Raw genomic sequence first — 27713 nt, 5'->3', positions numbered from 1 at the left:
AAAACACAGCTACAACCTATGTATATTCTAAACACAGCTGGACGTTAACCTCATCTACACAATCACATGTCCCTGAGATGGCAGAAACCTCTTCATTTTAATTCGTGTTCTACCTAGCTGGTGAACAAATAAGCTTGAAAATAGGCCAAAGTCTTCAGATAATTGAAAAAAGAAAAAAGAAACAGAACCAAAAAGGTTTAAAAAAAATATTGTGATGCACATTTATGACCACTGAGGTAATAAATGTTTCCTAAACTCCAGAGTGGGGGTCCCAACAATAAGTAAAATGCAGGTAGACTCAGGCCTTCACTGGCAGCTCAGCGGTAAAGAATCTGCTTACAAAGCAGGAGACGCAGAAGTGTGTTCCATCCCTGGATCAGAAAGATACCCTGAGGGAGGGCATGGAAACCCACTCCAGTATTCTTACCTGGAAAGTCCCACCATGGACGAAGTAGCCTGGCGGGCTACAGCCCATCTGGCGGCAGACTCAGTCTTTATTATTTGTATATGAGAACCAGTGTTCCTGGTGCTGTAACTTCAGTACTTTGTTTTCATAGGGTAATTATTTAGTTTAGAATGTTGAGGACAGAACAGCACCTACTAATAATTGGTTTAGTATGTGTTGACGTTTATCGTAAAACTATCATTTTTTTTTGCAACATTTTAAAAGATTTGTTATATTAAATCATTTCACATACTTAATGGGTCAGCTTTTTTTTCAACCAATCCTCTTGAGTTCCATACTGTCTTATGAAATCAACTTACAATATCATTTTATATACTCTCCCTATGGAACTCAGTGTCAGCCTTAGTCTGTGCTCAGTCACGTCCAACTCTTTGCAACCTGCTGGACTGTAGCCTGCCAGGCTCCTCTGTCCATGGGATTTCCCAGGCAGTAATACTGGAGTGGGTTGCCATTTCCTCCTCCAGGGGATCTTCCTGACTCAGGGACTGAACCCGTGTCTCTTGAGTCTCCTGCAAAGGTAGCCGGATTCTTTATCACTGAGCCACCAGGGAAATGGAACTCAAAACTAGAAATTAATCTGTTACAAGTTAAAAAGGAGGATCTAAGCTTCTTTTTTTTTTTTTAAATTTTAACCAAGGCTTCAACATATAAATACTATCATCTAGAAGTTAAAATGTCCCCTCAGATTCAGTCACATATCAACTATTTTATTTACATCAGGCATACTGGAGTTATCAAGGCAAAAAGGAAGCAAATGGATATAAATTATATGAATCAATAAAGCTCCATCTTTACTAAATATCTCTTGTAGTAGTAGGGAATTTAAGGTCTACTAAAAGTACTGATGTTTCATGATATGGCCTTAATAATATGGGCTTCCAGAAAAGGAAGTTAACTGAGAGGATATAAAAAGCATGACCCTAAAAAGAATTAATTTAAAAATAAACTTGATAATGTACAGAGGGATAAAACTTGATAGGGATCCATGTTCATCAACTGTCTCCAAATTTGTAATTTAAGAAAAAAATGAAGGTCTCAATTCCCAGAACACCAGAAACAAAATTAGAAGCCTCAGGCACTCCAGAAGGGCTTCACGTGCTTATGAAGACTACTATATTATGATCGAAATTGTGATCTCGTGCATATAACTTTCTTATGTTTATTTATTTCTTATTTTTATTTTACAGCTTTCTTCTTTTTTTAAAATTCTACCAGTTTATTGCTACCAACCCATCTCCCTCCACCCTCGTACACGCGTGCTCAGTCATGTAACCCCATGGGCTGCAGCCGGCCAGGCTCCTCTGTCCATGGACTTTTCCAGGCAAGAATACAGGAATGGGTTGCCACTTCCTTCTCCGTTTTTACTCAAAGCTTTCTGATTGAGACTACAGGAGATCCTACTCCTCTGTCTATTGAAGAAGGTTTTGTGTTTAAGTACACATACTTCAAAATATCAGAAAGAGGTTTAAGCAGCTCCCTGAAAACTCAGTATGAGAAAGTGTGTAACACTGAAAGGCTCATAAAACTTTTTTTTTTTTTTTTTAATTCATGAAAAAACGAGAACTTCAGTTCTCATTACTGGCGACTGTCTCTCCGTGTTAATTGCACCGGCACCCAGACTACAGGTGAGTCAGAAGATTTAAACGGGAGTGCGGGTTTGAAAACCCATCCTGGAATTGGACAGGCAGAAGGAAATAAAATATGAGCGTTAGTTTTAAGAAGGACAAGCCGAAGAGGAAGCAGGGGAGAAGCCAAGAAGAGAGAAAGAGAGTTAGTGGAGAGAGGAAACCGCTGGGAAGTGGGGAGAAGGGCAGAGAGGAGGGCGATGCAGACAGGCGGAGGGACGGGAGGCCGGGCCGGGCCCGGCGGGACGCGGGTACCGGGGCGGGGAGCTCGGCGCACCCGGCGGGGGGCCGAGAAAGCCAGGCGGCGAGCGCGGCAGCTTCCGCAGGACTTCCTGCGACAGCACGCCCCCAGCCCGGTGCGGAGCACGCGTGGCTGCCGCGGCCCCCGGGCGCAGGCGACAGCGAGCGCCACCGATTCACACACAAAGCTCGGGTCGGTCGCTGCAGCTTCAAAGGCAGGGGCCCCCGAAAGCAAGCCGCCTCCTTCCCAGACAACCAACAACAACGCTGGCGCTTTCTGAGAAGCCCTTAACAAGAAAATGGAATCCTGGTCCTGTGACTGACCTGCGGTTCGGATTTTTTAGTTCTCCTTCAAAATGAAAAGGCAATTTTACTCTTGGCTTTTAGTTCTGGGACCGTTACTAACCACCAAAACACACTGGGGCTTTAAAGTTCATTCATAAAATAGAAATTCCTTTTTTATTATTATTAATCCAACAGAGACAAATCAGCTAATATTTAGATGACAAAAGGTCTTGTTTGTTTATCTGTATGTCCCACCCATTCCAACCTTTGATTTTCCTGTGTTTTTAACAAACAGAAGCCGAGTCAGAAAGCCAGGCTGTCAAGACCCCATTTGGAGCTGGGGCAGTTACCCAGGAGTGCAAATAATTTAAGAAACACAAAGCCCAGAGGATTACCAGGACAGCACTGCAGCCCCATGTCATTCAACAACTTCCCCTTACAAGAGTTTGCTGATCACAGCCTTTTTACTGTAATGGAGCCAAGAAGAGGCAGTCACTTAGACTAATATAGACTTTTTTAACAGGAGATTACAGTCTCGCTATAGAAAAAATACAAGCTGAACATGAATTATGACGAAAGCTAGACTTAAAATGTCTTATGTATACAGGCAATGGTTTTATCTCTCCAACAATGAATAAAGGTAGATTAGAGCTTAAGAAGAAAGCCGAATGGAACGGTTTTAAGAGGACAGTCACCTAGGGTTTCTCAAATCCCTTTCTCCCCCTCGATGAGAAATAAAGTAGAACTGACCAAGCCTGAGTGCTTTAGCCAGACTGCCTGGGTTCAAATCCTGATACTCGACTGCTCCTTGTTTGTCGGCTACGCAACTGATTACATTTCCCTGGGAAACGGGGATGACAGCAGTTCCTGTCTCAAGTGGAGACAAGGGAGTGCTCCACAACTGTGAACCATTATCATCATTTGCAGGTGGCCCCTCATGGAACACTAATCTCTTAGGATGCAGCCTTTCCCAGGCAAAAGTTAGCTCACCTCTGGCCGGGAGTGGCTCTCATTTATTTTTTTAGTGATCAGTGCTCACCAGGCATCTACCACATCAGTTGTGGCTCCAGGTTGCTCATTTCTATGCAAACTGTGGCCAGCCTCTGGGCAAAGTTTGCATGCCCTCTGCACCCTGATTTTCACAAGTGAAAACACTACGACCCATTTAATAATGTGCTCCTTCCCATCACTGAAGGGCAGCACACAGCTTTAGCAGACAGGAAACTCGCCCCGTGCACATGCTAACCAGCTGGCAAATAGACGCATCTTCAACAAAGTCTACTCCTCCTACATAGAGTCTGATAAGCTCCATTTTAAAGGAGCCAAAACATACATTTCCTTCCTCTATTTCTGTATTTAGCAGACACGAGAGCTGGACAGTCATGTCAGGGATTATGAAACTACAATAAAGAGATTTCTAAGCCATCAAGACTACCAGAACAGCAGGACTAAATTTCGCCTACTCACTTCCAACCAAAAATATGCACCCCTTCAGTTGTGGAAAAGTACAGAAGATTTCAAGGTCCCTACTCATTAACTAGAATGTACTCTTTCTAGTTAGGAAATGCTCTCCCCTGTCACTTAACTATTGTAAATTTCACACAGATAAACTCCAACTATCTCCTTCAAAAGATTTTTAAAGTTGCTGATAAACACAAGGTGACATCAGAAAACTATGTTTGAAAGATGCAATTAGCTAAGGTCTCTAGGGAGCTTCGGCATGTTTTGTTATAAAGGAAGAAATACACATATATCAGTCCTACAAGTAATGAGCTGTCCTAGAAGTAAAGAAATTCATTACATAGATCCTCTCCCTGATTTCTCCTTCATGGTTCTGGGTCCATTCAGAATTAGGAATACACAATAATAGCAAGCCTTAATAATTTCCCAGAATAGTTTAAAATAATATTTAAGTGCTTAACAAATTCACATATGAAATCAAAGGGACTTCCCAATTCCCAGATAAAAGAAAGTTTTCTAGTTTAAAAAAAAAAAAAAAAACTACAGAGAGAAGGCCAAGGATATGGTCTTAAAAAAAAAAAAAAAGAAATAAAAAAGCTTTAAAAATTGTTCCTTGGCTTTTAAGTGAAGTTAAAGTGATTAGTAAAAATGAAGCATTCAAAGAAGTCTCAGACATTCTTGTTTCAACACAAGAAACATCTCAGCAGCTATTATTCAGTTACCACTTTACTGGCCATCTCTCAAGGAGGCATGGATATGAAAAAGAGCAAAGAAGGGTCTAATATCCTCTCACTGCCATAAACCTGAGCTGCCCCAGGCAGCATTACTTATGGCTCTGCTCAGCTCCTGACAAACCCTATTCATCAATATCCTTGTTAGACCTTCCTACAGTTTAAATCATTCTTGCTCCCTTAACATCCAAACATCAACCACTTACAGGTAACTTTCACCATGAAGCCAGTACATAAACCACAAACATCAGAACATAACATTTGGGCAGACAAATATTCAACATATAGAAGTTAAAACTACATATTTCTGACTCACGACCTCGGAGCCTAATGTTATCTCTCACATTGGTTTTTTCCCCCTTATATACATTTTTCATTTCTTCTTTTATCATTGTTTAATTAAATTTTGGGGAGTATAGTTGCTCTACAATGTTGTGTTAGCTTCTACTGCACAGCAAAATGAATCAGCCATCCATAAACATATATCCCCTCCCTTTTGGATTTTCCTCCCATTTAGGACACCCCAGAGCACTAAGTTCCCTGTGCTATAAAGTAGTTCCCTTCAATTATCTATTTTATACATAGTATCAACAGTGTAACATATGTATCAATCCCAATCTCCCAATTCCTCCCACAGCAACCCTTTCCCCCTTGGCATCCATATATTTGTTCTCTATGTCTGTGTCTCTATTTCTGCTTTGCAAATAAGGTCATCTATACCATTTAGTCCCAGGGACGGGGGAGTCTGGTGGGCTGCCGTCTATGGGGTCACACAGAGTCAGACATGACTCAAGTGACTTAGCAGCAGCAGCAGCATACCATTTTTCTAGTTAAACATATATGCATTATGGGCACATCATTTATCACTTTGCATCTTTGACTACTTCATAGTACTTCAACTGCAATGTCAATAAAGCACAACAAGGTGGTCTGGTTTTACATTTTTCTATAGTTTGCAAAATGTATGTGGGCCTCCCTTCATCTCAGCTTCACTGACGCCGTCACACTTGGTTCAAGGACATTAATCAGCAAAAGGCAGAACTTGAAAGCACACTGCAAAATACAACATAAGTTGTAACCAGTCATATGACATTTTAAGAACAATACATTAGGGTAGACTTCAAATATGTTTATTAATTATGCAACATCAGATAATCCTCCTCCTCTCTGAAACCTGACAACCCAATTTCACAATTTTCTCAACATCTAAACGTCTTATGCTCTTCTGGCCAAAGTATTCTCCTCCTAAGTGCCAATTTAATGCAACACTTTTGAGAAACCACTGTATCCAAGACACTGTAAAAAGAATAGAAATGAGCTGGATGCGCTTTTACTCTCCTCACACTTGAAATGGCCAAGTGGATTCTGGTATGGTCTCTACTAAGGCCATAAATAAGTGAAAGCCCAGGGACAGGGTGTTTAAATCTCAGTGAGTAGAAATGGAAAGGCTTCAGGAAAAAGAAATACAGAAGTTATCATGTGAAGAATAAGTAGAATTCCTATAAGTAAGACTGGATGAAACAAAGGCATTTCAGAGAGGGGAGAGCATGAAGGAAGGTCAGTTGGGGAAAGTTCTGGAACTCAATACTACTTTAAGGATAGAACACACGGTACTGTAAAGATGGAACTGGTAAACCGGGAGCAGAGTTTAGGGTCCCACATACCAACCTAAGGATGACAAACAGATGCATAAACAAGGACCATGCACTTGAAGGCCGGCAATGTGGCTCAGGTAAAGAATCCGTCCGCCAGTGCAGGAGACACAGCTTCAATCCCTGGGTCGGGAAGATCCCCCGATAAGGAAATGGCAACACGCTGCAGTATTCTTGCCTGGGAAATTCCACAGACAGAAGAGCCTGGCGGGCTGCAGTCCATAGGGTCACAAAGAGTCAGAAACGACTGAGCAACTAAACAACAACAATAATATTGTACTCAGAAACCAACGCAGTTCTAGAGATGAACTGGAGTGATTTCATTCATATCAAAAGGTGCAAGCATACAATCCTCAAGGAAAATTGCAGCACTTAGGAGGAAAGCCAAGGACAGACTAGAACAAGCGCGGCAGGGGTGCAGGGCCCCTTGAGCCAAGCCAAGAGGGGACTCACGAGAATGGCTGGCAGTATCCGATTCATTGAAAACACGCAGTCAGATGGAAAGACCACTGGGCCTGGCTGCCGCAAGGCCACTGGCGTCCTCAATACAGCGGTGTCCACCAACGGAGTCATCATGGCAGAGCTCACTTAGTTAAGAAATGGAGATGCACATGAAAAAAGCCTCAGATTTAGGCTCTCGATATTTTCCCCACTCGAAAGTTATTTTTACATCTGAGTAGGTTTACCTTTATCTGAAAAAGGGAAACTGGATTCCATATCTGGCTTAGAAACATTCTAATTAATAAATCTCAAAGAGCAACATTTTGACTTTGTGCCATGCCAAGTACAAGATGAAATCCATCTGGAAATAAATGAAAAGTAGCCTTTTGTTTCATTTTACCTTTTTTCCAAAACTGTCAAGGGAACTGTATCATTTGCCAACTTTTCCCTCAAATCAATCCACTGCTTAAACCATAACCTATCTCTCAGCTTCAGTAACCATATATTAGCTACACAATTACAAGTGAATTTTTCTGAGATTTCAAGAACACTCTAAACAACTGCAGTTGGATTATAACCCAAATGAGCACAAGATAAATGCCATGTAACAACCTTCTATAAAACATCCAGGATACTTTTTGCTCACAATATGTGCTATGAGAACAAGCATAAAAATGTTTTAACATTGTTTGAGAAGGCATTTACCAAAAGGAAGCTGAATATATTCAGGGAGAATAGTTTTGATTCAGGGAGAATCAAATAAAATTAATTGTATACTGTTTTATCAGGAAAGCAAATCCCTTAATAAGTGGAAAGAAAAGAATGAAATAAAAAAACTCATCTTATTTAAATCTTATCTGGATTTGATATGTTTTAAAAGCCAACAAAAAAGTACTTTCTGATAAACAAATCTCAGAGTAAGAGCCACTTTAAATTTATTTTGATCAGCAATGCCAAGAGCACAGGGATAAAGTTCCAATCTCCTAAAGTCAAAGGAGAAAAATAGATACTTGGAATATAGGGAGAGAATCAAGTAGAAAAATAAATTCCAAAAATAACATCAAGAAAATCATTAAGAAAGGCTAGGGCAAGATAGGTGCTGATAGCATTTCCTATGGTTTGATTAGATATACACTGGATATTTAACAGTCAGGCCCCCCCAAAAAAATATATAAAGAGATAATAGCCAGAGGAAGAGAAGGAGAAAATCCTAGATATTTATATAATAATAATGGAAGTTTTCAGCCTTTCTCTGTATTGTATGCTCACTATACCAAAAAAGAGATTTCATGTAGGATGATCAGTGTAATAGTTTAAATGGCTCCTTAATCCATTTTAGAAAAATTGCTTTTTAATGTTAAAAGATCATTCCATTACTCTCTGACTTAATTATTTCTAACTGATTGATATAATTTTCCATAAGCAAACTATACCCTTTTAAAGGAATAACTGTGCACAGCCATTTATACAGGATTTTCACCTGAATGAAACATTAAAGAAACAAAATAATGATATTTTAAGGGGAAAAAAAAAATCTGCCCTCTGGCTAAGAAACAAATGGAGGAAAATCCAGACAAACAAAAGCAAGACCAACAGGTATCTTCACATTGCAGCTCAACACTCAGGTACAAATACAGACCCTGGACCAAACCAGCCCACTTCCAGGGGCAGACAGAAGTTTTTCTGCCTTCTGAAGCCACTCTGAAAGAGTCTGGGAATGTGTTGGGTCCAATACTTGTCTGCAAAGCAGTCACAATTCTTTAAAACAGAAATGGAAATGATGGCATGGAGGGAAGTATAAGTCACGAATTTCACTCATGAGGGAGTTGCATTAACACTTTAAATTATAAATGTAACTATTAAGATTGAAAGATAAAAAGAAACAAGGAATTACATAAAATACCTCAGATGTCTAAAAAAGACATTTTTTTCTTGTTTTTTTTTCCAATGCAACAGATTAAATGATTAAAATTAGCTTAACCATAATCAGTAAACAAATGTTAACTGCATCCATATTGAGTGGGGTCATAGATTAAAATGGAATATTAAAAAAATGCCTAAAAATATAAATTAAATTTATATTTTAAAATATTTCACTTTCCCTACATGTAGGCTGAAATTTATCATTCAAAAGACAGGACTAATAAGAAAAGCATTTAAAATAAATGAGATTCTTTCATTATTCTTTTGTTAATTTGTTTTTATAAATGCTGAGGAGATTATGTAAAATGCCACAAATGGTTTCTCAACCACATTTTAATAACTAATTGCACATTTCAGGCCTAATCTCACAGATGTTTCTGTAGTTTTCAACCTGCCAAGGGGCTTGTGGGTGTTACAAATAAAGAAATGTCCAGTCTCCCAGTTTCTTAGAAGATAAAAAAAAAATCCTTAATTCCAATGGGTTGCTTTTTTAAAAAATAGTCTCAAAATAGATAAACGCTGGAGGTATTTTAAGGGGAGAACAATAATACAAAGTACGGTCTTGTTAATGATTAATTCATAACCAATTCTTCAGTACCAACTGAGTTTTTTATACATGAACACAAAGAGACATCTCTTGTCAGGTGTTTGAAAGAAACATCAAGCCTAGATTTTCTGCTGTAACATTTTAACCTTTCACAGTAATTTCTAGACTAAATATTTGATTCTCATATCTTCACAGATATTAACACAGAAATAATATAGAATACGTCGCTGTCATTTAGTCACTGTCATGTCCGACTCCTCTGCAACTCCCATGGTCTACACCAGGTTCCTCTATCCATGGAATATCCCAGGCAAGAATACTGGAGGGGGTTACCACTTCCTTTTCCAGGGGATCTTGCAGACCCAGTGATCAAATCCGTGTCTCCTTCACTAGAAGGTGGATTCTTTATCACTGAGCCATCAAGGAAGCGTCAATATGGAATATACTAACTGATTTATTATATGATCATCAATTTCCCAATGCACATTAATGTGATATTCTATTCTCCCACCATCACAAAAGGAAAAATAAAGATGAATGCATAGCAAATATTAGGCAGGTTTCCTCCACAAATATCAAAATTGTCTAGTGTGCTAGGTATAAATCAGGATGGTGATCAGATGCCAATTCTAGTTTAGTCTTTTATTTAACTAGCCATGTAACCATGGAAAATCCACTTGATTGTCAGATTTCTCAATTATAAAATGAGTCTATTAGAATGGATAGATCTCATGTCCCTTCTATCACTCAAAACAGAACCAAATGGTCACTTTGACCAACACCTGAATTAAAGGAAAACAAAGAAACGAAATTTAAACTTGAGCATCAGATATAAGACAGACCATTCAAGGTAAATCCAGCCATTGAAGAAAGAAATGTTTCATTGGCCAGGGTCTACTTTTCCTCAACAAAAAAAATATTAAAAGATTCTCAAGAGTAGATCCACCAGTGCACATGTATGCAACATCATACACTCGTGCACACGATGAAATGTATCCACCAGTCAAGGAGACAGGGGCACCGACCTAAGAAAATTCTCCGACTAAGCACTTCACTCTACATCTAACCTCAGATAGGAGATGAAATTTATTCTCCCCTTAGTTTCCTTGTGTACATGGTTTTATTGATGGAACATAATAAACTAAAATGCACACATACTGTCGGGCTCACATAGTTTGCTCCAATATTATACAATCATCTTTTGTCAACATAAAGTTGACCAGCTATTTCTACAAAAGTGTTTATGCAAAAAGGCCCCGTTTTCTCCTACATTAGGAAAAGAAGTATAGTGGAATTTTGTCCTTCTTGATCTACAGCTCGAGGCTTTGAATTAAATCTAAAATCACTGTCCAGGATCTTTCACCATATTCCAAACAGGTAATCTTTTTTTAAGTATCTTTTCAAAATAACACTAAACATGATCTGAAATCATCATATTAGCCTAATTTCACAACAGGTTTTGATTACACCAGACCAAAAGTTTTGGAAAAACATTCGCCTGACATCACGGGAACCAAAACAAGGAGGTGGTTAGTTGAAACGCCCACATTTCTACCAGTGGAGACACCAAAATACTGTTAAACACACGGGACCGGATGGAAATAATGTACTTTCTGAGAGTCAATTCCACATTCAGGGAATAGTCGGGAGATGTGTTCTGGTTACTAGTTTGCAATTCGGTATCTATTTCTTAGGGCTTGATGCACTTGCTCCAAATGAAAGTATTTCAAAATAGTCTTTAAGATGAATGTGCAAAGTCGCTGCTTCTTTAGGGTAGCAGCCTTATTTCGTTTACACAAAACTATAATTTAAGGATGCCAATCATTTTAAGCAAAGCAGTCTGCAAAAATAAATAAATAAATAAAATACAGGCAACACCAGAGACATTTCTCTTTATACTAAAACATTTTTACAGTAAAATATATCAGGTTAAAGTCTTCACTGTATACACAGTTGAATTTTAAACCTGTGCATTTGAAAATATTTCACATTTTCTTAGGAATTTTGGAAAATTCTGTAGGACTCTTTACGCTATTTCAAAGTTGTTTAAATATTTTTTTTCTTTCTCCTTCAACCAAAATTTTTAATACAAATTGCCTAATGATATAACTAAGAAACAACTAAATTTTACACAGTTCATAATTTTGGCAACTAACCTCAAAGAATAAATACATGATTTTTGGATACCACTCCTGTTTGAAGTAAAAATAACTGCATGCAAATGACATGAGAAAGGATTTCTACATAGCGACTCCTTAGAAATGACCAAAATATCTTATCACAGGAGGTATGGCAGGGAAGCTCAATTTCTGATACCCTCAAAATGAGTTTCTGAAAAGATAACACACACATACAAGAATAAAAAATGAATGCAAAATTAATTTGCACTTTATGGGAGATAAAAAGGGTTCTATAAGTAGAAAACTCTAAAAAGATAAAGTATTTCCTCTCCTTTCTGAAAAGCTTAAAAAAACAAAACTCAATATTTCAAACTTACAAGCAATCCAAGAGAATTTGGAAAATATTTCTCTAAAAACCAATCCAGAATGCAGGATGTCAATTTGAAAATAATGGAAGCATATTTTGTTTTAAAATTTGAAAACTTTTTGAAGACAAAAAAAATCAAGTTAACATCTCAGTGATTAACTCAGGGGCTGCATAGCCAAGAACAACTTTCAGCACTTAAAACATAAAACTGTCAGTTTCCTCTGCTTGGAGACAAAACATACAGAAAGCAAATATTCACTGCTCTATTTTCCTAGACATGAAAGACAGACTAACTTGATAAAAGGTGATCACTGAATATTTCTACCTATTATTATATTTGTGCCATGGTTCCTAAAAATCAGTTACAAATTCCAAATCTCAGAACCATTTTTAGTAGATGGCTACTAACACTTCATTACCCCCAAACTCTGATGGAAATACAGTCATTCATTGAACTTCACTACAGCTCAAGGCACAAATACGTTAAACAGTCTATGCATGATGTTATTGAATATAAGCTACCATAAGCAAGTAAAACTCTACTAAAGATCTCAAAGGGCTGAAAGCATGATGCTTGGCATTCTATTTCTTGCAAATCTAAAGCATATTGATGGTGAGCATAATTTAAGTACTCTCTTCCCTGAATCAAGATACATTCATTTTGAGCATCATCCATGATCAAACGATCAAATTCATATTTATAAACTTGGAATACAGAGTTGGGTGGAAGCACTGAGTAACTAAACTTGCCTTTTTTTTTTTTTTGCCAGAAATATGTCACAGTTGGTGCTTACAATTGTTGAAAAATTACACCAAAACTTTATTTAATTTCATTGGATGCATTTCCTCATAGAAATGGAATAGCAAAGGCCTGCTCAAGAGCAAACAAGAAAATCAAATTATTAGTTTGCAGTATATAAGCTTCTCTTTTTTATGCAGCTCCCTCCCCAAAATATAAATATTATAAAGAAGGGAGGCAAAAACCCTAGAATTGGCTCATTTTTTTCACTGAAAGGAGAAATCTTTATTCCTCCAAAACCTGGAATATTCGATCCCAAAGAGGAAAAAAACAAACAAAAAAATGGTAATAAACCATAGCAGAAAAATTCAGAGGAAGCATGCTTGCTCTCAGTATAATTTTCTTTAGCAACCTGAGATGAACAACATCACGCTGCCCGTGATCTCTGCTTACTCCTCTGAAAACCATCCAGAGGATTTTCAAAAAGGAAAAAATTCTAGTTCTTCTTTCAAATGCCAAATTAACTTACTGGGCCTCCACTCCTGAAGGGAACCAGCACAGTAGCACACCAGAAGCTGGAGGATGCTTTATGTCACTCAAAGCCGGAACTGATGAGTGGGACCCCAGTGGGCTCGATCTAACTTTCCCAAGTACCACAGGCAACGAGGTCAGAGTTTTCCATGTCAAAAACATATAAATAAGTAAAGCCATACACAGCAACAGTTCCTTATGTTACAACGGTCTTGTGCAGTATCCAAGTCCCCCTTCTGTTCAGATATACATACTTACAAATCGTTCTAAATAGGAACCGAAAATGGGAAAAACAAAAAGAAGGGACATCTGCTTACACCAGTATCTACCACTCTGTTTTCCATTTCTAATCATCGTTGGTCTCACTTCTTAATTTTTATCATTGCCAGTGGAATTATTCAGGCAGTGAGATGAGCATGTATCCACCTAAGTAAATGTTAATGATGATTTACTGAACTATGCTAGGAGTAACAAGTACAAGACAGGTGTGTCGGGGTGTACACAAATATGCGGAACGGTAAAGGGTTAAATGTCTGACAAAGTGAACATGCAAGATCATGCACAAACATTTACACATAAAATGTGTACTTTATGATTTTTACTACTGGTTTGAAATCTTGAGCGACAGCTTTCTTACTTAAAGCTTATCAAAGTACAAAAAAAAATTAAATGTAAATAATGAGGGCACTCTTTCAACAACATAAATTGTCTTTAAGAACGGGACATTTCAAAGTAGAATAAACACTGATGGGACAGAGGGTAAAGTAAACAGTTTATTGTGATTGAGGTTTAGATGACATCGAGTTTCTTAACATAATTTACTACATCTTGCATCCAATGAATGTAAAGCAAATTCTTTCTAAATGCAAAAGAGAAACGTCTCCTTATTATCTGCTTATAAATGACAGAAAATGAGGTTTCATATTAACCCATAATTACTTAAATGTGTAATTGCTTACACTGGCCACTTATACCTAAAGTCAGCTTCTAAAGTGTACCTAAGTTTGCAAAACTGAGGAGTAAAATTTGCAATAATCTTTTAAAAACAATACACTGTACTTCCAATAGTAAGTTAAAAACAGTATAAGACATAATCATTTGTGTTTTTCAATTTATAATTTAATTAACAAAATTTTAGCAGCTAAATATAGAAAAATACACAGTTTTAAACAGTCTCAAGGGTACATCTATAAATAACTGGTAAAGAACTTTTAATCATTCAATAATCAGACTTAAATGTATAGAGAACATTTAATAACATGAGCCCTGATAAGAAATTATATATGTGTGTGTGTGTATATATAAATATCACCAGTCTTAATTTCCATCAGTTGAATGGTATTTTAAAAAATTAAAACGACCTAGATTCTCTTTTCAAAAATATTTCATGGTATCAAAGTAAAGCAGAAACAAATGCCAAAATCTCTTTTAGGAACTTTTGTATGTTCAGAAATTCTTAGTATTATAGTATTGAGAGATAAAACAGGCTAATATGTTTATTTCTACATCTTTCATAGCTAAGGATATGTGAATACTGACATCACAAAGAAGTCACATGTAGAAGTTTGTTTTAATTTGTCTTGCCAATCTTACCCCCAGTTCAGAACCAAAATTTTAATTAAATAAACCCTCAAATAGGTGTTGGGATGCATTAGGTAATTAAAGTGGATATTACAAAGACTAAAGTCATTTCAAAAAATATGTAATATGTTAAAATTCCATTCGGTGCCTGTAATGCAAAAACATTCTGTACGAGTGAGAATATAGCTATGTGCATGTGCGTGAACATGTACGCTCGCATGAAGTTAACGTGAAGTCACAAAATCATAGCCTGCCCTTGTGCATAGCTTAGAGAAAAAAAAAGCTGAAGTAGATTAGTAATGCTTGGTCCCTTTGCACATGAAGTGTATCATGTAATAGAGAAATTAGATTCCACAAACTAACTTCTGCCGTCTATATTTACACTATTTATAAATGTATCTGATCTCAGATATAATACATGCTTCTATACAGAGAAACAGAACTAGTGATTCACAAGATTCACTCAAAACCATACTGTAGAATCTACTCAAGAAACATACATTATAGTAAAAATGTTTGCTGATTTGTAATTTTCATAAATTCTATCCAAATTCAAGTGAAAAAAAACTCTGAAACAAAAATCTTTTTCATTTCTTTTTTTCTACAGCAAAAATATACTTAATGTCTAAATAGCATTTATGGTGTATCTATCATCCTATACTGGTTCATTCTTGGTTACTATAATAGTCAATTTAATAATAAAATAGTAATGCTTTTTTTAAAGCTCGGGACACAACATGTAATACAAATGTTTATTATTCTTTATAATTCTACACTACTCACTATCATGAATACAAATAATTAACAGATAAAGCAATTATAAATGCAAATAAGAGAACCATGCTTCTATCAAATAAAGGGGAAATATCACAGAAAATAAAGTATGGGCCCTTGTATATTTCTCTCTAATACTATTACAGAAGCCTTAAATAGCTGATAGTCTGAGTCATTTGTTTATTTGTGTTAAATAAAGTGAATATATAAGTCAACTTCTGACTTACTTAAAAGTATTTAGAACATTTTACAGAACTTATTTTGACTGTGTCCATTACCTAGATACTGAAGTTGTTGTATTGTGTTGCTTGATGAAATAGGACATACAGCAACCCTCAAAACCAGTATTACAAGCCTGGCAAATAGCATCACATTTGGGTGACGCACGGAATCCATCACCCTAGGGAAAAACGCATTGGATCATAGTACAAAGTCTTTACATGTTCCATATTATTTCTACATAACGTTTTAAGATGACAGAATTGTAAACTATAAAGTGCTATTGCATAAAACGAACAGCACTGTCACTTAACTGCTCCTCTCGATAGAAATTAAGGACTTAAAAAAAAATTATCTGCAGAACTATTTCTTAAAATACACCAAAAGATGGCATTTTTGTATAAGCATTTTTTGTGTGTGTCATTTCTTAAATTCCTTAGTAAATTTAGTGTAGGTATAAGTACTGTGATCATGATGGCTTTAATATATTTAAACTCCACTCATTTCAAACTTCAAGACTTTAAAAAGTAGGTCATGCCTTAAAAGATTCATGGTTTAAAGTATAGAGTTAATTGTTTAGCAAAGTGGATTCCACCATCAAGGTGTATTTTAGTATTACCCGTGCACATATACTACATACATAAAACATACCTGCGAGAGCATGCGCACATATCAGCAGTAATTGAAACTTACCCTGATACTTCAAGCATTTGCAAGTATTCATAGTGCTAGATTTCCTCTCACATTACAGACATACTACTGCTAATAACCAAAGTATTACACAAATTAAAATGTTACCTTTGTTCAAACAATACTGCAGTTCATTATATAACAGAAAGTGTCATCCTTAATTGCTCAGGAACGAAGATAGTGGTGGATTGTTGGAGAAGTGGTGCGGAATGGTTTGAGGCAAAAACCGAAACATATTGTTTAAGTAAAGCTTAAGGGGAGGGGATCATATGCGCAATTGATGTATTTTTTTTTTTTGGTATCATCTTCCACAAAGCCTCTCCAACCCCTCCCCAGCACTGAACAGTAAATAAACTACTGATATTAAAGGACTGCAGCACTAAATACCTCCCTTTGCCTTTTTTCCCCTTCTTGCAAAACTTTATTACTGTTACCTCAGTTTTGCAGTAATAAACCAACATTCAATCAACAAAACCATAATGACAGAGATATATTTGAAAACTTTGTAAAAAATAAAACAAGTCAAGATTCATGTTAAGGTACTTTTGCTTTGCTGATGTGAACAAGTTTTAGTTTAAGTTCCTACGGTTTTTCCTGACACATCCTTATGGTAAGGAGTGGTTAGCAGAGAAAGAATGTTTCTGATCTGAACTGAAGTCTATAGTTATAAGAAAAACTGAGAAAAACGTTAAGGTAAATCAAAACTGTCAAATTTTCATGCAGGGAATTCTTTTAACTTCCCTGAATATACAGAATGCTTTTAATGGTAATTACAAATACCTTAAAAGACATTTTAAGGTATCTGCGAGATACCTAATTTTCAGTATGCATTATTTTTAAAACACATTCTGTGTAAAAGGGGGAAAACAGAACCTCAGCACAAATTTAGGGTTAAAAGCAAAGCCCAAGACAGGTAACTGTAAGATTTAAACCAAGACACGTAACCATTAAGATCTGAACCTTACGAACGATCCCTATCAGAAATTTTGATACTTCTGGCCCCCCAAATAGGGCGGAGGGCCCCATTTCTGGGTGCAGTGTCTCTCCAAGGAAGGAAAAACTGGTACAAATCTTTTTGCCCTCTGAAAAGATTCTCCTACTTGCTAGCTTCTGAAGTTGCCCTTATGTCAACCAACATCACCAAGATAGCTCTAAACTAGAAAGTTCTGTCTGCCTGTACAAACCAGGAAGAGAGAAAATGACTATTTTATAAGAAAAAAAAAGAAAAGAAACTAAAAACACTGTGTGATAACAGGGTTAAAAATTATCCCCTAAAATTGTGAGGAAAAAAAAAGAGCCACCCACACAAACTGACCCTTAAAATTAACGCTTTCAATCTAAAAATATATTTTTGTAAAGTTTCACCTATTTTCCTTCCACTGCACATAAAAATGATTAATGTCAGAATGAAACTTCCACATTACAGACTCTTGCTAACAGGTGTAGCATTCTTTACATAAACATATTCATTGACCTGTCGCCATTGATAATCTTAATTAATTCATCGCAAATGAAACAAAAACAAATGTTTTACTCCCCCCCAATAAGAAATAACGCAATACAAATACCCACTCTCCCCCAAACCCAAAAACTGTTTAAGTTACGGTAACCTGAAATGCACCATCCATCACAGAGAGCAATTGGAGAAATCCAACAGGGCTCAGCAGGAAAGATTTTTAATAACAGATTGAAAAACAGAATAAAAATAACTGCATCAACAGAGCCTTTCTTCCTCAGGCCACAAGCCCGTTCTTACTTGAACTTTTTTTTTTTTTTTAAATGGCATTTTGGCCACTAAAACCAATCCAGAACATTATTAAAAGTTAAAAGCTACCAATTACTTCTGTCTGTTCTTTTAAAGCAAAGTTTGGCATTACGTCAGTTGGTTTAAAGAAAACAAGAAAGAGAGAGAGAAAGAGTAGGAGAGAAAGTTTCCTGCTTGTATAAACTAAACCACCAGGGAAGGTGTCTAGCCACTTGTAAAGTATTTACTGCAGGTTTTTAAAGAGCTAGAAACATTTTAAAAATTAAAAGTTTTCTTTCTCATTTTTAATGAAATGTACTTAGCAACGGAAAGCGTTATCTTTCATGTCTTTCTTTGGGATATTTCGATGCTACTTGTATTTCAATCAGAGCTTTGAGTCAGAAAATGATTTCCACTGATGCTTCAAATGTGAAGGGCATAGATAATTTTATCTTCATTTTTGCTACCTGGATTTGTGCTCTTAGGGGAAAAAAAAAAGTTTAACGATAAAAAGTAGACATTGCTCTTATAACAGCTACTGCAGCTGCAGTGACCATCTAGGCTTATTCATCTAACTAACTCTTAACAATTCAAATCATTTTCATCCACAGATCCTTCTGCAAATTCAGCAAAGGGGTTTCCTAAACCCAATGCTCTCTTTCTAACCTAAACCAAGTTGTACATTATTATACCCATCAGAGAACCAAATCAAAAGCCAACGAATTCAGTTCTCAGGAATCTAAGAACCACTGAGTGATGGGACTACTCTAAAGGTGACCATAATAGCAACATTAAAGACATTATTTATAAAGGTCATATGTAAGTGATAGAACATCCTATACAGATAAATAGCGTAAGACCTACTAACACCCGAGGATAAATTTTTAAAAGTGGTTATTCCCTCCGCAAAACTCTTTGCTACTGAACAGTGTATAAAACACCATTTGGTATTTTAAAATATTTCCTTTACCTACTGGTTAAAGCTTTTAGGAGATAAATAATTTTGATAATTATAAAAAAGTCTCCTCAATTTTTTTAACATAAAAATTGCAAAGTGCATTAGTATTCTCTATCTGTGATGAGAGAATCAGACTAAATTTCTACCTGATACAGGCTGTAAGAGTTCCTTCATATTTTATCTAAGGGGGACCTTCCAATTCCATAAATCATAACTAGCCTAGTAACAAAGAATTCAGTTCTTTCTCTATGGTGGGACCAAAAGATGAACGCAGTTATCACGTAGATAGACAAAGTAAAACCAAGTCTAGACATGCCGTCATTAATTTCCCCAAATTTCAATCAGCAATAAATAAGGAAGCTAAATGAGTAAACAAGACTCAGAATTAGTTATCAAGGCTATTAGTACTGAAAACCAGCGAAACAGGGGAAGAGAAAGAAACCTCTGTTACCTGGAAGCTTGACCAAGGATGAACAACAGAAAAGCAAGTCCATAAAACCTGCCTGGTTTTATCAAATTGATTGTAACTTGTGAGCTGCAATATTTGGGACAGGACTGTCTGAGTTTATAGTTTTCTGTGCCTGCCAAAAACAGATGCAAACTACCACACTGACTGTCCTGCGGAAACTAAATTAAGCAAAGGCAAATACCAAGTGGAAAGTTGTCAGCCTGTTGAATGAATAGCTGCATTTTACACACAGAGACTATCTTAATGAGAATACGTTTTAATGTGCACCAGTCATGTTCAGTGATCACTTATTGCAAAAATAATAATTTCCCCTTTAAATCAATTATAAACACCTGCCCCTAACTTTATTAAAGTCTGGTACACACAGTAGCACAGTGCCGTTATATTATTGTTATCAAAGGGATACTGAAGAGGAAAAAGTCTTACACACATGTATTGTAAGGAACATTTAAAGGCTGGTTTATCTATATCTGTGTTAATTTCAAATTCAAAATAAAGTTTCAGCTCAAACACAATCTGCTGCAAGCCCTCTGAAACTTTCAGTAATGTTTATTTAACTTCAAAAAAGAAGGTAAGACAAGAGTGTATTAAAACTTACCACAAATGTACAGATCATTAATTGCAAATTCTATTTCTTCTGCATTTCTTCTCCCTGGCTAGCTCTCTCCACAAGATACACACACACACACACACACACACACACACACACACCAAAAATAACAATAATAGAAACATCCCTGAAATACTAGAATCTTAAAAAGCAGCTTTTCCACAGATGCATTCACCTCCCTGCTTTGAAGGTTCTCCTTATGAATGAAGATTTCCTTGTGTGTAGCGAGACCTACCCTGTGGAAATGAGAGTAAACTCAGAAGTGGTACGTGACTTAAAAGAAAAGTAAAAATAATACTGAAAATACGGTAGGACCATGTGTAACTCACTTATGACTAGCACTCTCATATGGATTCTAACCTATTTTTAAGCAAGTATGAAGAAGATGTTATAAAATCCTTTAAAATCTTACTCTTCAAAACACTGAGCTCTAAAAGCAAACCAAACTTCCCAGCCACGATGACACTCTTCTTCCTTTAATGTTACCTTTAAGAGACAAAGGACCAAATCTAAAAAGCAGCAAAGACCCTGGCAGCGTCTAAAATTCAAAACAGTGACTAACTTTTTTGTGAGGAACTTGCTATGTTTCACCATTTATTGGGAGAGTGTCCGACTCCGTTACTACGTGTGGAAAAGCATTCTGCACACACATATACTAACATATAACAGATAGATCAGGAAGCCATAAACATCAGCTCGCCGATGGTAAGTAATACTTTGCCAAGAGAGTATTAATAAAGACCAGGAATGCCTCACATTTAGAGAAATCAAGTCCGAATGTTGGCACTAAAACTCTCTTTCCCCTTTAGGAGTTTTATTTTCACATTACTAACATCCAGAAATCGTCATCAAACTTTAGCACGTTGGTGGCCCAGTATACAACTCGATCTAGAGATGTTTCCATTCAAGGGTATAGCTTTAAAGGGAAGTTATGAAATCTAAGGACAGAGAAGCTCTAAGGCCCATATGTTTGACTTGTTAAGATTAAGCACGTCATTAATAAACTTTCACTTAAAGGTAAAAAAAAAAAAAAAAATCCTTCAAATGTTGGTATCGTTTCCAGACTGTCCTGTCAGCATCACAACTTACAGGAAACGCTTCATCTTCCCATACAAACCCTGTATTTATTCACAACCCTGGCATACGAAGGGAAAGAAAAAAAGCCCACACCGTTTTAGAGCTAGTTAGCTTTTATATATTAACCGGTGGAATATCTGAGAAAGCGGTCTAAGCAAATGAGTAGCATGTCAGAAACTTGACAACAGTGAGCTCAGGAACTTTCATTCTCATTTTGTCCACGTCAAGAACTGGCCGCCCTCATGACTTTTTCTTCGCTGCCCCTTGCATTTTTAACTCTGGCAGGCTTTTCTAAATGATCAACTTTTCCTAAAACCAGCAGGAAAAGTAACATGATGCCAGCCAAGATCCATAGGTTTTAACCTAAGAGCTGGAAAACTCGAAAAAGTGGTTGGAAGCTTCCTAGTTTATTTTTGCTTTGGACAATCACATTTTCAGCCAACGACCAGGCCTAGAGTAAGCATTTTTGGGTAATTTTGTCTCAGGCCCTATCTGTATTTTCCCTTTGTACTTAACTGTCGCTCTCAGCCCCTTTCCTGTTCACCTGGTGCGTTTACGCAAGTTCAATGAATCTCCAAAAGTTCAATGAATCTCCAAAAGTTCAATGAATTGGCCTAACTGGTCTGCGATTTGAACGTCTCCGCTAAGCTTCTCACTTCACTTACCTCACTTAAAACTCTAGCCGTGATTTTCCAAAATAGGATAAGGATGAATACGCTACTATAATTTTGATTCATCATTAAGCTTCATCGCTCTCACTCAAAAAACTTTCAAAGTCTCAATTCTGAGGCCTAAAAAGATATGAGGAAGTAAAGCGAGACCTAACATCTAATATTACGTCCAAGATTTCCCTCTGAAACCCACCAGTCCCTCTAGCCCTCTAACTTAAATTGCTTTAGAGTCTCGGGGCCATAAAACAGTAACTGACTTCCTTGGGGAAAAGGGGGAAACACCACCAGCTCACACAGGTACTAACAAAAAAAAAAAAAGCTTTCCCAGCCACAAAAACGGCTTTGCACTTCAAACGGCTCCCACCGCCGCCTCACCCTCAAATTATTCATGGGGTCTCATAACCTTGGAGTTATTTGAAGGGACAGCGGTGTTTGCCTTAGCCTTTCAAAGATGCGTCTCTCTAGAACCCAAACAGGAACTGGACAGAAGGCGAAGCGCCCGGCTGCCTGGATGTCCCACCGCTGTCAGGCATTTCATCACCGGCCAGTGTCCGCTGACCCGCGACCCAGGGCGCATCATCCGCACCGCAGAGGAAGTCTGCCCCTTCCTCGGCCCCTACGGAAGCGCCCCGGCGGCGAGGCCTGCCACATGGCACGGACAGGGCACAGACCCCTCGGCCCGGCTGCCCTGAGCCGCGCAGGGGCGGGGGCACCGAGGGATGCGACACCCTCCACCTCCAGCCCAGCTGGGCCTTTAAGGGGAAAAAAAGTTTGAAGCCTGGCTTTGCAAACTCTTCAAAGCCAACGCCAGTCCTGGGCTGTTTTCCCACTTTGGGGGACCACACGAAGGCCCCTCTCTGAGACCCTTCCGACCCTCCCGAGTTCGCCCAACTTACTACTCTGCATGCCGGTGCCTAACCTGCTCCCCGCTTGTCAGTAGCCCCAGAAAACTTGCGGTGGCGGCGGCCCCTCGGGTCCAACCACCCCCAGCTCCTCCGCTGCGCCCGGTAGGAGAGAATTAAAATCAGCCAGAAAGAGACAGCGAGGGGGGAGTGGGGCTGCGAGGGGGAGGGGGCACCGGCCTGAAACTTCTTTTTTTGGCAAATGGGGATTTGTTTTTCCTCCTCCCCGGCGGCTGAACTTGACCCTCCTGACTCCAAGGGCTACTGCAGTTTGAAGTCTGTCGTTTCTAAGACTCAGATGCCTCAGACCCACTAAAAGGGGGGGGGGGGGGGGGGGTGGAGAGCAGAAGGGAAGAAAGAAAGAAAGAAAGAAAGAAATCACACGCGCAAAAAAGGAAGAAAGAAAATGCATGTGAAACCCGAGAAGCCTGAGCTTGGCTTTCTGCACACTCTCCCTCTGCTTTTTTTTTTTTTTTTTCAAAGAAAGTCACTTTTAATTCCCAGGGCTCCCCGCTCGCGATCGCCCACATTTTGCGCACACACGCGCGGGCGCAGCACTCGCGTCGCGGCTCCGCGGGCCTGGCAGAGGGGCTCCAGCGCCCCCCGAGCCCCCCGCGGCCCCCGGCCCCGCGGCCCGCCCGGGCCTCCCCTCCTTACCTGTTGATTAATCGTCAAGAACACCCTCGGCAGCCCGAAAGATGGTGGCGCGGCGGCCAGAGCCATGAACCGTCTTCGTTGTTTGCAGAGTTGATCTTGGATTATTGGAGGGGGGGGAAGAAAAGGTCTTTCCTGCCTCCCCCCCTTTCCCTTCCTTCCCCCCCCCCCTTATAAAAAAAAGAAAGAGAGAGAGAGAAAGAGAAAGGAAATAGAGCAAGGATGTGCCCGGTGCCGGGTGGGAGAGGGGAGGGGGGGGTGTTGTTTTTTGTTTAAAAAAAAAAAAAAAATAGGCGAGAGAGCGATGGAGAGGACGCGAGGTCTGGAGAAAGGAGCAGCACCAAAAAAGAGGACGCTTGAGATTGCAGTGAGATCGGGTCTTTATCAGAAATGTTATCGCTTGTCAGGACCTCAGTCTCCGCGCATTACGTCAGTTTCAAGACACCAACACTATTAATATCAAAGGAGCCTTCGCGGAGGAAAGCGCCACCCCAGACCAAGCTCCCTTAAAGAGACAGCGCGCGTCCCCGCGCCGCCGCCGCCGCCGCCGCCGCCCCGCCCGGCTCCGAGCACCCGCCGCCGCCGCCCGCCCGCCCGGACCGGCCCCGGCCGCGACCAGCCGGCTGCGCGAGAACTTCGCCCGAGTCGCAGCGCGGCGAATGAGAGCTGCGCGGTGCAGGGACCCAGCTACCTTCCCGCCCCGCCTCTCCCCGCTCCTCCTCCCCCACCCCCCATGTGGGAACGTGCGGGCTGGAAAAGGAGGAAAAATCCGCAAGCTTTAGGGATAATGTGATAAAGACAAGGACCTACCTTGGGGAGTGGCGGGAGGGGGGGGGACAGGTGGGGGCCGGTGCAGGTCAGCCCAACCAATGGTCCCCAAACACTCGAAGATGCTCTCCTGAACAATCAAAAGAACTCTAAAAGTGTTTACCTTTTCGGTTGCTACTTTCCCTTCTCGCTCCCAATTAAACAGCGGAGGATCGTGTGTGTGTGTGTGTGTGTGTGTGTGTGTGTGTGTGTGGCCCCTCCCCCGCCCTTTTCCTAGGACGTGCAAGTCTTAGGACACCTAGTCGGTGGTCAGGGCTTGCCCTGCATATGATGGCCAGAGGGCTTGGAGGGGAACAACTTGAACTCTATCCTGAGTTGGAGAAGTGCGGGCTGAGGTTGCTATGGTTTTCTGAGCTGGAGAGAAGCTAGCAAGCTCAATGGGTGCTTAAAGGGGGTACGACAAAATAGATAAAATGGGGACATTATTCAAATGCAGCAAGATTAATACCTGCTGCTCTTTGGGGGTTTAGTAGTAGATAAGGGATTCCGAATTAAGCATGACATTCTTTTTACCAATTCACATCTTCAGATACTCTCATTGTTAAATAAAATTCTCTCAATATGAAGTTACTGAATCGAGAGAGGGGTTGTTTTTTTCTTTTTTTCTTTTCGTGAACTTCTAAAGATCAATAATGCATAACAGAAGACCAAGACAGAATTTGAAGTATAGTAGGTGCTAAAAACTAAAGAAACATTTCTTAGCCATTTGAACTTCATTTTCTTCAGTGGGGTGACTTTGGCGTGTTTTTCCTCTAGTAAAAGTCAGTTTAAGCTAATTTTGTGCTACAAGAAAAAACATCTTTCCTTCTCCAAACTACAAAATGATTAAAATTAGAGTTTTAGAGAGGTATGGCTCATGAATCTGTGAGCTGAAGATGAAGTAATTTCCTCCAAAATATTTTTCACTAAATGATTCTCGCATCTTCTCAGAGAAAAGATGAGCATATTTTCAAAACATATTATTATCAGAAGTGAAAAAACCAATCATTTTTTAAAAGTATGTGCTCTTTAGAACTTTTTCTGTAAGGTCTTCATTTCTGCTTAATACAGCTAGTCAGACAGATAACATGAATCCATTTTGTAACACTTTTGTTCCACAATTGTGTCCCATACACTCTATGAGTAGATAAACAACAGCACTTTTGCAGTAGAAACTAGTCAGGTAAAAGAGTCAAAACACAGTTCTACAATGAAGTAAACAGTGTATCCCTAGAGTAGTGAGAAGACAATGAATCTCGTATGCATGGAGCTGTTCATATGTTATCATCAATTTAAACGGATTTGGAAAAAGAGTTAGATTTATATATGGTCTTGCTTGCAAGGAAAATTCATATCAAACTCTTCAGTAAATCTCATAGTCACCTACTAATGACCACCTGCATATTTCCACACTAGAGTCATTTAATACTGTCCACCACCAATTTCCACTGTAAAAAATATTCATATATTAAATATAGAATTTTATTTTCTTTTTTAAGCCATTAATTAGCTTACCAACTTTTATGGAAATATGCACTGGCACAGTGAGAAGCATTTTTATTCAGGGGAAAAAAAAGGATCTGAGTGAAACATTCTTTAGCCGTGACTAACTAAAAATATTAGATAGAATAAATTTTGAAATATGTATCTAAATAGTAAAACCATTTGTATTTAAAGGGTTAATACCACCTAAAACTGCTGAGGCTGGTTTGGAACTGATAAAAAGCTGAGGCTATAGCATCCTACCAGCAAAGTTAAATAGTACAATCCATCACAAGTATTAGTTCCTAATCTCCTTCTGCTCCCCAAGACTTAAATGGTGTTTTAAAAGGGGACGTGATCTTCCTCTCTGTCACCCTCAAATCTAAGGCAATCGTCAAGAGTGTAAATTTACTCATATGAAACAATCATTGATTAAATTGGTTAAAAAATAAAATAAAATTACATGCTTTTGCAAGCACAAAACCCTTAAGATGGCTGGTGTTTTTCCACCTGTAATAATAAAATATTTGACCATTAAGTGTACCCCAAATTATATATTATATAAAAAGTTAAAGCCGAAGGTCTGAGGGTGAATTATGTCCTTTAATTGAAAGGATAAAGTTACACTTCAGGTACTAAGCCAACAAATTCATGGTCACTTAAAAATGTAATGAATGAAGTTTCACGGACTCAATTTTGCTGGTTTGCCTGAGAAATGAAGAATCTCTTCATGTTCTTTTTAGTATTTCGAGTTGGAATATACAGCAAATCAAAATGCTGTCTGTATCAATCCATTTATATTAACCACAAAAGATCTGTAGAGAACTTAATAAAAGCACAAATATTTTTTGTAAACTTTTTCAAGCAAATTACTTATTTATTTATGAAATAATTTATGAAGAAAATTTTTACCTCATGGTTTAGATATATTACATATGCTCTTGATTGACACAATATGTTTAAGCTCAAAGGCCCTCGAAGCATTAGCATTTTTTAATTCTAGTAGGAATATTTCAAAACAACCAGCTAATACATGAGGTCATAATTGTTTGACAGTTGTTTTTAATATATAAAATAAGTTATGTATATTGTTTTCCTTCAAATGTTTGTTGATTTGTTTTTATAGTCCTGGCATTTGCATGGCACAAACTGAATTAAAGGAAATATTAAAGATTTATTTACATTTATTATCTTCTGCTGTCAAACATATGCAAAGCTCTTAAAACCATTCTCTTCTTTTACTTTTATATGCAATGCATTTCTAAACGATGGAGCCTGGATGTTAAAATGACAACCTTGCTTTTTGAAGGGTGCACCAGAAAATAAAGAAGAAATTAAGAGAAATTTTAAAAAGCAAACAAAAGGAATAACTTCCAACTAAAATAACTTTTTTATGATCTTCCTTAATTCTTTGAATTCTGGAATTTTCTCTCAAGGCTGGACCACTGATGAAACAATTCCTTGAGTTGTATTAATGCTTATTTATTTACCAAAATCACATAGTACACTTTTTTATTTTAAACATTCCTTTCCCACCTTTTCTTGTAGTTTATTCATCAGAGATGCAAACAGGGATTAGTAGTTAAGCACAAACATACTTGTCTTACATTTTCAACCTTTTAGCACATAACTTACTTACAGTCCCCGTGCCTGTAATCACAATGATTTTACCTGATGGAACACGTATTTCAGAAATGTAATCCAACTGTTTACTCTAACACGTCATAAATTGCAATTCCTTTCAGAAACCTCAAAGATTGACAACCCTTGGTCCTAAATGCCAACTGCTTTACCACATACTATCAAGAAAATATTTATGTATTATTTGCTCTCAAGTCCGTACTATATCATGGGAAATGGAAGACCATTTTGCCTCCCAGCATATCAGAAGCAATTATGGAAACAGGCGGCCTTCCTTCAGACTGAGACTGAAGCAACAATGTGTGT

General features: G+C 38.2%; 1 protein-coding gene across 9 annotated transcripts in view; it reads right to left on the bottom strand.

Moving 5' to 3' along the window:
* TRPS1 (transcriptional repressor GATA binding 1) overlaps nt 1–23906 on the bottom strand; it is a 279304-nt gene extending 255398 nt beyond the window's left edge. For 4 of the 9 annotated variants that reach the window (XM_025001679.2, XM_025001678.2, XM_025001680.2 and 1 more), the window contains exon 1: nt 23481–23906. Coding sequence is in view for 1 of the 9 variants with exons in the window: in XM_025001681.2 (XP_024857449.1) it covers nt 22818–22827 (10 nt within the window). In the remaining 8 variants the exon portion in view is untranslated. The other 5 variants (XM_059893315.1, XM_059893317.1, XM_025001681.2 and 2 more) reach the window with 4 other exon arrangements.
* Between the last annotated feature and the right edge of the window lie 3807 nt (nt 23907–27713).

The sequence above is a fragment of the Bos taurus genome, chromosome 14, assembly GCF_002263795.3.
Source record: "Bos taurus isolate L1 Dominette 01449 registration number 42190680 breed Hereford chromosome 14, ARS-UCD2.0, whole genome shotgun sequence".
Lineage (NCBI taxonomy): Eukaryota > Metazoa > Chordata > Mammalia > Artiodactyla > Bovidae > Bos > Bos taurus.
The sequence above is the reverse complement of the archived record's forward strand: the minus strand, read 5'-3'. Positions and strand labels throughout refer to the sequence as shown.